Source organism: Mauremys mutica, chromosome 1 (genome assembly GCF_020497125.1).
Source record: "Mauremys mutica isolate MM-2020 ecotype Southern chromosome 1, ASM2049712v1, whole genome shotgun sequence".
NCBI lineage: Eukaryota > Metazoa > Chordata > Testudines > Geoemydidae > Mauremys > Mauremys mutica.
Genome location: NC_059072.1, coordinates 321,690,644 through 321,701,610, shown reverse-complemented (window position 1 = coordinate 321,701,610; position 10,967 = coordinate 321,690,644). Strand labels below are relative to the sequence as shown.

The following is a 10,967-nucleotide window of genomic DNA, read 5'->3' as shown; positions in this document are numbered from 1 at the left end:
ATTAAAAAATCAGTTTACATTATTGATGCAAAAATAAATTGATCCCCACTCTTTATTTTTCAAAAATTGAAGAATAAGTAGCTCTTTCTAAAACAGAGACTACTCATTGAGTCAATGAAGATAAGGTGCCACTTTAAAGAAGTACTAGGTCAGTTTGGAATTTAAGTTTGGGAGAAGAAACCTACAGCTAGAGCTGAATGAATAATGGAGGCTGAACTGAAAAATGAAAATAAGAAAAGAAAAGAAATCTGGTTCAAATTTGAACTGAAACTTTTTTTATATTTTTCACCAAATCAAAAAACTCTAAAAATAATAATAATAATAATAATAAAAAATCTAGTTTTGAATCAACCAAATTTTTCAAGTTGACTTGAAATGAATTTTTTTTCCAAGTTTTTCCATTTTGATTTGGCTGTTTTTCACCCCTTTTTTTTTAACTGGCCAAATTTGAAATCAAAACACTGTCTCAAATTGAAAATTTAAAACAAAACCTTTTCACTTTTTCAGAACAAAATTTTCAAAATGAAAAAGTCAAACTGAACATTTTGACTCTTTAGAAAAAATTTTCAGCCAAATTCAGCGAATTCAATCCAAACTGACAAATAGTTTTCAGTCCCAAAACCATGCATTTTTTGGCAAAAAACAGTTCATTGAAAAAGTTCTGCCCAGCTCTGCTTACCACAAATATTATTATTAATAATTATAATATTTTATGAGATTTTTTTAAAGATATAAGTGGAAATTATTTTTGGCCTGCATTTCCTCATACCATTTGCAACTCACATGTGGTATCACTAAGACCAGAGAACCAGGAATTGAAATTGACTTGAAATAAAAATGAAACTGACTAATCTACTTTCATCATCCAAATGGAGTAAAGGGGAAAAAAATTAAACCAACAGAACAAGTGGCCAAAAATTCATTTGCCTTTTAATTTTTTTTCAAGTTTTAAGCAATTTGTTTGAAAAGTTAGTTTCATCAATCTAAGTTGTGTTTAGTAACATACACAAAGGCATTTATATGTTAAAAATAAATATTTTTATCATGAGTATGTCATTTTCAGTTATCTTGGCGACTACCCATGTCTTGTTTTCAAAAGCATAGTATTTTCCAATTCACTAAATATATCACTGCTATCAGTAATTGGGACAACAATAATGAAAAGTAACAACTGAATTTATTAATTGCATTAATCATGACATATAACATGGCAGTGGATATATTTTTCACATTAAGGTTTTTGAATGAAAGAAGAAAAGTGCAGTTAGTCAGAGTTCCTTACATTCGTTAGAAGGGTGACTACCAAAACCACCAACATTCACAATGGTACATAAGCAAACACCAGAATCAGTGCCAACACATATACAGAGTACCCAAAATAAATATTTACAAGATTAAAAATATAAACATTGATTAATCTATCCCATTTAACTGTCGGGGAAAAAACCCACCTATTGCTATTTGTTATATTTTAAATAAGTTCTTTAACAGTAGATGTATTTTTCAAAGTTTGTTTAAGCGGAAGTGGGTGTCTTAACAGTCTATAAAAATACCACCTAGAAAGCTTCTAAGCTTTTACTGTCTCTGCTCTGACAAAGTTGGTGAATGTGAGTTTACCAGATTCTCAGAAAACTGATCAATTACATGAAGTGTGGAGTTCTGGTTTTTCTTGCTCATCATCTTGAACAGGCCATATGTTATTTCACTGGAGATGGCTCAACACAAATACTAATGGGAAAACCTGCAGTTAAAAATGATGCTAGGTATAACGTCTCTCGTTTAAAAAAAAATCAGCATTTTATAACAGTTAAATCTGTCCTATTGAGCATGTAAGAAACAACTTTTCAGTGTCAGTTTTGTCAGATGCAGTGCTGAATACTCTCACTCACTTTCCCCCCCAGGTCCCACTACTGATATATAAATCGAGAATGGCTGTGATGAAAGATTAACACCATCCCATATTATTACAATTTTATTAGATTTATTTTTCTTTCCACTAATTTGTTGATTTCCTTTTTAATTTATAATAAAAAAAAATTCTAGCATTGTATCAGTACTTTCTCTGAGGGGCTTTTTTGTCATCAGCAGTATAACTTACATTCCATAGTTTAAGAAAGCTGCAAGCTTCAAGACTAGCAGAGCTTTTAAATAAGATCCTGATGATGGATACAACAGCGCAGATCTGGAGGGCCAGATTCTGATACCCTTACTCATACTGAGTAGCACGATAACTCCACAAACTGTTTCATTGACTTCAGTGAGACTACTTATGGAATGAGGTGTTATTTAGTGGGAGCAAGGGTACTGTAGTCTGGGCCAGATCACTGGAGTTACTCTGATTTTACACTGGTTTAACTGAGAGTCTAATTTCACTTTTCCTCTTGAAAAGTAGAGTGAAACTGTTTACACTGCAATGCCAGAACAATGTCATATACCTGAGTTTGTCAGCTGCATTATAATTTTGATTTGATGTATCTATGACCTTTTACATGTATGTACATAGCAACTTCACTTCTCTAACTCTTGGGCCATATTGTTCCATCCACTTTTAAGCAGAAGACCACACCGAAGTCACTGATATAGCCCCTTTGTTTTAATACAATTTTTTAAAATTAGGGTTGAAATGCAGGAGAAAGTCTTTGAGCTGTACTGGATCTGGGGAAGTAGATGTCCTACAGCTACATGTTAAATGAAAGTGTCACATCCTGCTCACCTTACTGACCCAAACAGTTCCATTCCCTTTACAAGACAGCTAAAAATATACTACTGTTAACACTGGCTTCAGCAGATCTATTGTACTTCCATGAACAAGGAGAGCAGGATTTGGCTCATAGTTTGGGTGAATATATTGTCACCAATTGTAGTGTCTGTACAATGAGCCAACTCATGCTCCTCAATCCACATATGGAGGGAAGCTTCCACGTGTGGCGCTCTTTTCTTTCACAAGGAAGGGAAGTTCAGCCACAACTGCTGCATCGTTCCCCCCGAGCTCCAGATCATACTGGAAAGTGGTGGAGTAGGCTGAGGGAGGAGTGGGCAGGGGACAGGGGCATGGGAGATGCACATCATCCAGCCTCCTCTCCCACAGAAATTAAACAGAAAAGAAAATGTGTGAGTCCCAGGAGCAGCCAAGGGAGGAAAAGCTAAGATACTGGGGAGACAAGGGGGCCCTCCATGGGGCCGGAGCTGGTTCACAGAGCATCTGGGCAGAAGTTCATGGCCTCTCTTGGATCCCCCAAGATCTGTTCTGAGCCCCACAACCTCTTCCACAAGGGACATGCCTCTCCCTTGTGATCGGATCATTTTTGGGGTCGGGGGAGGCATCCTCCACAAGTAAATCCTCATTGTGATTTCCTCCCTCCTGCACGGTGTCCCGTGGGCAGGGATTATCTGGGCCTTTGCATTTACTGTCATTAGCAGAGAAATGGTATCAGACTTGCAGCTCTTTCATTCTAAGGTCAGATTTAATTCAAAGCAGATACAACCAATTTTCTTTTATGGGCACATTATACTCAAAGACATGATGTGTCTGCATAGAAAAACCAGTTGAAATGGTTTGATGCTGAAATGGTGATCATTTTAACATAGCATAGTCCGAAGTAATAAAAATCTGTTTGGGTTCTTACAAACCAAAACCAACATCTTGTTTTTGCTAAAAACAGATTTTACTGAAACTGCAATTAGAGTTAAAAGGAAAAACATACTGGTTAACAGATTACAAAACACAGGCAGTGACACAACAGACAGCACACAGGATTTACTGCACTTGAATGGATCTGGTCCCATGTCTGCCATCACAAGTTAAATTAAGGATGGCAATGATTGTATTAGCTGAAATTTGGACATGCTGAGCATTGGGGTTAAGCCCTGGGGTGTCAAGATGGAAAAACAATGAAAAGATGTGTTTTGCATTTAGATGAGGGGAAATATTAAACACACCAATATAGACGATTGCATGGCTGGCTGTATGATCTTAAAATGTTCACCTTTAAACAGAAAGGAAGTGCACATTTAGGGAGCACTTACTACTAAGTGTTGTACTATTCTGCATGGGCAAATGGGTTATGTCAGCGGAATGAAAAATTATAAGAAAAATTGCAGCAACTGTCATGTATAATCTCTGCCAAGACTTAGTTCTGCAGCATCCTTCCGCTGGTATTACTTTGTTTTTCCAGGAATTGAAAAGAAGCAGTAGCATTTTGTATCAATGGCCATGAAAATAAATTCCCAGGCCACCTTGCTTAAAATCCTATACTGTTTGCTGTTACATAACCATTTGCCTTATAAGTAGTTATTGTTGCAGTGAACTGTCTCCTTCATACCATTAACACAATGAAAAGCCTTTTCAAAAAGCAGTCTATTACAGCAGGCAAAAAAGCTTCAGAGTGAGGCCATATAGCAAAATCAATGGCTCCCATTGAGGAGCAAGCTCTGGCAGTACCATAAATTTTAGAACCAACTACAGTTTTGCTTTGCTAAGCAAAAGCTTGGTAATTTGGCTCATCTGTACTTTAAGCACTTTCCTGAAAATGCCATCTCAATCAGACATTTTTTTTTGAAGACTTTGGTGCAATATTATTTTAGCCTAGATAAATAATTTAGAGAGATTCATTAAAAAATAATCAGGGAATGCATTTCCATAGGATATGTTTACACACAGAATTCTTCAAATTCAGTCCTCAATAATCCTAAATGGTGGCATGGATGTTCATAGGGGATGAAGATGATGATGATATTTGGAGTAACAGTGAACATGGATTCACTTTATTAGTAGGTGTGTACTCTCCTCTTAAATTTGTTGCATGTGTTCAAATCCTATTACTGTCAATGTCTCAGTTGCAGACCACACCTATAGCACAGCAAACTTTACTTCTATTGTGACAAAATGAGTCCACAAAAGACAGCATATCATGCTACTAAAAGAAGATCCTGTGTGCTGATATTTAGGAAAGAAACACATACCACTGAGGATACCATAGGTAACTATAAAATGTTATGCAATATATAGAAATATCCTAGGGACATATAAAATTTACCAGTAGTGATCTGAAAGTGCAAAGAGTATATATACTAAATGCCAAGACCTGATCTATTAAACTCTTTATGTGTTATGTACAGGGTCATACCTATGCAGCATCATCCCAAGCACAACTCTAAACAAAGTGTTCTTTAAGGAATAAAAACCATTGTAGAACATTCAAACAATGGAGAAGAATGACATCTTTGGGACCTGGAAGATCATTTCTACCTTGATATCTACCAAGGCCATGAAAACGTTTGCTTAAACACAATAATGTCATAAATTAGAATGCAAATCACTACAGAATGCCTCCAAGACTATTACCTCTTTATGTTTCAACCCATTAAATCCAGCAAGTCATCAATTTTTCAGTCATTAAGCATATCAGTGTCCCTTATATGTGATCTAAAGGAATTAAATGTACATTTAAAGAAAGCCTTTTAAACTGCCTTTTAGTGCTTTGTTTTAAGCCTTGTGTGAAGTTATAACATACAAATATATTTCTATTATAATAAAAATAAGTCTTGGTAACTACTACATTTCAGATTATTAATTTTTGAAATAAAAAACGTAATTGGTTTTGAATTTTGTGAATAAAAATTTAGAGCTAATTTAAGTGTTAACTTGTGTTTAAGTTTCTTTACTCCCACACAATCACTGCTCTCAATCGTGAATCAATGCCACTGTGTTATTATGGTACAATAATACTGACACCCTACTACAAGTTACTTTCCCATTCTCCGTTTAAGGATATGATTGTCCTTTGTACATCGCAAGCAGCCACATGAATCACTAACAGGTTTGCAAAACCTACTTACATTAGGTATAGGGCATAAAGCTTGAGAAAGTGATTAGTACCTAGTCTCTGCAGGAAAAAAAGAAGCTAGGCAGGTACCCCTCCCACCCTGAGCACTCTTCCCACATGAAAGCTTCAGACCTCCTTGCCAGAGAGTAGCTGTTTAGATTGTATTTGCCAGCCAGCACTCAGCAAGAGGAGTAAAATAAAGGATGGAAATGAAATACGGAGAGAAAATGAAGGAAATGCAAAATATTTTAATGGTGGTTGTTGTTAGTTATAAGTGTGAGGGGACTAATCTAAAATTATTCTACTGTTTCTTGCTATATACAGGCCACAATGCAAACAAAATGCATATGAAGAAAAATTGCCACAAACAAGTACTGTATAGGTGGTAGGTTATTTCTCCTAGTGTTTTAAATGATGTACAGCTGCTACTATCCACTCTTCTTGCTTTAAAGTATGTCACAAGCTCATAACATCCTCTCTCCATCTCAAACTTTCAGTTCCCTATACAACCCTTCTGTACAATTTGTCCTTAAAACAAAATGGGCAAACATGAATTTTCTGTATAATCATCATGCAAAGAACAACATGATCCTTACAGTCAGATGGGGGAAAAAACAGAATGACTGTTACTTTTATGACTAGGATTAAAATTCCATGCTCTGTACATTCATCCTTTTGAGAACTTTAGCTTCTAAAAATACAAGCAGAGTGAGGTCAAATGCAAATCCCCTTCTCAGACAAAGAAAATAATCACCAACTAGTTTTGATATAGATTTACTGTATGTCCCCTCAGTCTGTGCATAGGAATGTACATGCCTGGTAGTGTTTACATGAGAGTGTGTATGTATGAGTGTGCATGTTCATTTGTGTGCCTGTACAGTATATGTATGATTATCCATGCATATGTACAACCTGTGTGTGTGAGTGGATGTGGCTACAGCCATACATATATATATTATGAAGAAATTACATAAAAAATAAACTTCTTTGAAGTATATTGAGGTTGTGACACAAACCAATAAAGCCAGGAAATTGAATGGAAAGGATAACTTTTCCTCCTGGACACCCACCATTAAGGTTATGCAAATCAGTATTAGGTAAAGTGACCATTTCAAAGCTAGATCTCAATTTTATCCCTTATTAGCTAAATGGGCAACACCCAGTGATACCAATGGAAGCTGCACTCATGTAAAGGGAGGAACAATTGGGCTCTTAATACTGTATTTCCTAGCTTTTCACAGTTCAAGTTACAACCTTAATATTCTTTAAATTTGTATTTTGTATATCTCATTTTCTTTTTTATTAAAAGGAGACGATAAAGCAAACTGTCATGCAAGATTCACTTACATAAATTTAGGATTCTCTTCATAATATTTTTATAATTCTTTTTTAAATGTGTATTTCCAGATTCATTGAAACATCACCTTCATAGCACTTGCAGTCTGTTTAATAAATACAGATTTTAAAATATTTTGCAAATGCACAGTATTTACCCATTAGACTTTAATGACCTTTGGAGCTGTTTCAGAATATCATGAAAATATGTCTTTAGGCACATCATAAAATCCTATGAAATTTCTTTGAAATGTTGTCAATGCCCATGTACAGTAGCCACTTTTCAAAAAAAAAAAAAATCTCAGCCATTAACAATTTTTTCATAGCACCCAGGTTGTCTGGCTATTTCCTGGATCACTAACCTACCATGTCTCTTTTCTTTCTTAAAGTAAAATCACTTGGAAGTTATTAAGACTGAAACTGAAAGTCCAAAACTTCCTTTAAACAGCCAAAACTCATTTTATATATTTTTAAAAATAAGAATTTAAAAATGTGTCTTTATCCTAGGTTTCTTCTCAGCCAGGTTTGAGCACAGCACAGATTTGTATAAACCCCTGAAAATAGAGGTTTGCAATGGCAATGCTGTCAGAACCTTGGCTCTGGCATGATGAATGTGTCACTCTAATAAAATTAGCATAATAAACTTGTTATTCTGGGGAAACAGGAGCCCATATAAAACAGAGTTTTGCTCTAGTTTAAGGTACGGTACTTAAAAGAAGTTCCATAATTTTAGAATTGTAAAATTAGCTATAAAAACTAACTTTTGCTTAAACTCTAGATAATACAGACAGACATTTTTATATTAAAAAATTGTAGCATTGAGTAAAACTGTTAAAATATGCATCTATCTACACATGAAGAGTAATTTATTGTATAAATGTGAAAGGTGTGTATATATTGGCTTTTAGTAAAATGATTCCCTGAACCTGATTTTTATGCATCAGACAAATATTGAAGTAAACATCTGAACGTTGCCAGATGTTTCTGTTATCCATTTATATTGTAACAGATCCAAAACAAAACAGACAAACAAACAAAAATATCTGTTCTAGTTATAGAAATCCACCTAACTCATTAATTAGCTACTGGACACAAATAAGTTGAGTCTGCTGCTGACCAGCATTGCTGTATGTACATCAGGTAAATAATTACCTGTTGGGTTGTTTGTTTTTTCTTGGCATTTTTCCTCATAAAATTGTAGAGCAGACATCATTTTTCAATTTAAGCAAAAACAAAAAACCAATAAAAGCTAATTGTATTGGAGAATTCCTGTTGTTCATCTCTTTCTGTATTTCTGTCCCCCTGAAGAACTCATGGCACTAATTTGCATTTGGGGAGATGCTCATTTTACGTTCATAATCAAAGTCCAGCTTCCACAAAGGCATGTAAAAGTGACCTCCTAAGTGTTTAGTGCTTCAGAAAAAAGATACAAATTTTAAAAAGTGCTTGAAAAGAATTTGACTATTTTTGTATTTTTATATACTGTATATCAAGAAGAGATTCAGAAGTGCTGGACCCCAGAATACACTTAAGGGGCCCTTTTAGGTGCCTTTCTTTAGGTGCTGCAAACATTTATTAGTGTTTTCCTATAAAGACTTTCCCACCTCTAACTCACTGTCCATCTTTGTCTCCAGATCTTGTTCAACTACTTTTTGGCATTGTCCTGGAATGTGGTGGCTTTAACCATTGTTCCCGCTAAACCCCTATTACTGACCCGGCGTACAAGTACTTTAGAAACAGGGATTTTTGTTCTGGGAATCTCACTTTTGGTTGGATGATGGTGTGCAATGTGATGGCTGTTACTGGCATCTGTTCCGTGGCTGGTGGGAAGCGATGTAAGATGTTTAATGCTGATAGGTATCTTGGAGTCCTTGACTGAACCTGCAGGTGTTTTAAGTGAGCATGTGGTTGTTACTGGAGACACAGGTTTGGAGCGTGATACACAGGTGACTTCTTCATCAGAAGGCACCCCTGTGATGTTTTCATCTGTATCAGCATAAAGATCATAGAGGGCATCACCACTGTAGCTATCCCTGGGGATGCTCTCTTTCTGGACACTATTGCTGCTATCTTCCTCAGGACCAGGAGTAGTGGAGTCCCAGTAGCCCTCATCACTGTTTGGGATGCCTTCTGGCTGCTCATATTCCCTGTTCTTCTGATCCTCTTTGTGGTTGAGATGAACTGGAATCTGGCTGAGACCAATGCGTTTCACCATTGAACCATCCTGTGCCCCCTCGACACACTTGCTCTCTTTTTTTATCTCAGGTGGTTTTGTCCCTCCTCCTTCTCCTCCCTGGGTCTCTTGGACTTGCTCCTCTGTTTGTGATAACATATCCCAGAACTCCTGAAGGTAGGTGTCATCCACTTGGTCTGGGCTTGCCATCTCCTCTCCTCCTCCCTGGTAGGCCACCATGTTTGGGTTCTTTTTAGAAGTGCCTGGCTTGCTGGCCCCTGGGGTGCTCTTCTCACAGCCGCCACTGCTGCTGCCCACTTCATCCTCCTGGTCTGCAATAATATCTCCACAGCCTGTAAGAGAGTCAAAGCTTTTCAGTGAAGTCACGTCAGCAAACATCAAACAAATACGATCTATCGACTGCTCTGAGGGTGGATCAATAGAGGAAGGGTCAGGGGCTGCTGCCATCTCTTGACCACTAAGACATTCAGGTTCAACAAGGGAAATAGTCTTTATTGGAATGTCACCTGTTATGGCCGTATCCTTCGCAGTCCCAACCTCTTCCACACACGGATCTGGCAGCTCAGGGCGGTTCTCCTCATGTTGGTTTCCAGCGGCAGCAGGATCCTCTCCTTGTATGCTTTTGTTGTTCTGCATTTCCCCACCATCTCTAACTTCAGGCTCCTCTGCCGTGGCGTGCACATCTCTGCTGTGTTTATCACTAGACAATTCAATGTTAATTTCTTCTGTGGTATATTGAGGCTCAGACAAAGGTTTTGGTGCCTCTTCTTTGATGCATTCCAAGCTGGCAGTCAGAGAACCTGACATAATAAGGCTGGACTGAATTTCTGATGTTTCCCCCCTTTCCTCCTTGCCATTTTTATCCTTTTTATGCCACCGCATACTGCTGAAGATCCCTTTCAATCCTTTCTTTTGTCTGCTGCCCGCCCTCTGATCTGCATTCTCTCCCTTGCCATTTTCTGATTTCCCATTCTTCTTCAACAGAGAGAAGAAACTGTGTGACTTAGCCACGGAGCTGTTTGATGAAACATTGAGGCTGGCTACAGCCCTGGTGTTTATATCCCTGTTCAGTTGATCAACACCACCACCACCTCCGCTGCTCGATTCTTCCTTCTTGCTGCTTTCCAGCACAACATCAGCTAATCCATCGTGAGTCTTGCTCCTCACCATCCCAGCTTTACTTGAGCCTTTCCCATCCCCGCCTTTGTTTTTCACCCCAAATATGCTGGGCATGGTGCCCCCAGATTTCCTCCTCTTAAATAATTTGAAAGCAGTTTTATTAATCTTCCCGGATGGCGGCTCGACTGCCGGAGTCTCGGCACAATCACAATGCAAGTCCATGTCTGCTGCCTGCCGTGTCCCTGATCCTGCCTCCTTCCCCTCCTGCAGACCCCCACAGATGCCTGATACTGATTTCCCTCACTGACAGCCTCTCTGCCACTGCTGCCTCCTGCTCATCTCCATGGCAACCCAGAGAGGGATAAGCAGCTTTCCTCAGTCATGGGCCTGCGCCAGGCCACTGTCATCCATTCTAAATCAACCTGAGCTACAACAGCAACACCAATAGAGTTTGCTCCTCACCCCTCCCTAAAAGGGCTTATATAACTTAACCC

At 37.8% G+C, this 10,967-nt stretch overlaps 1 protein-coding gene across 1 annotated transcript; it reads right to left on the bottom strand.

Annotated features, from left to right (window-relative positions):
- Positions 1-1,191: 1,191 nt before the first annotated feature.
- On the bottom strand, positions 1,192-10,733 carry AMER2 (APC membrane recruitment protein 2). The gene is made up of 2 exons (XM_045017361.1): positions 9,861-10,733; positions 1,192-9,686 (listed from the first exon to the last, which is right to left on the bottom strand). Exons 1-2 carry the CDS (start codon positions 10,693-10,695, stop codon positions 8,806-8,808), a joined length of 1,716 nt encoding a protein of 571 aa, XP_044873296.1. The 5' UTR covers positions 10,696-10,733; the 3' UTR covers positions 1,192-8,805.
- Between the last annotated feature and the right edge of the window lie 234 nt (positions 10,734-10,967).

Bases quoted from the DNA above. Each gene is read 5' to 3' on its own strand.
- AMER2 (XM_045017361.1), bottom strand. From the start codon at position 10,695: ATGGACTTGCATTGTGATTGTGCCGAGACTCCGGCAGTCGAGCCGCCA. The intron at 9,687-9,860 runs GTGACATTCCAA...ACTCTCTTACAG, and splicing joins GAAGGATACGGCCATAACAG to GCTGTGGAGATATTATTGCA.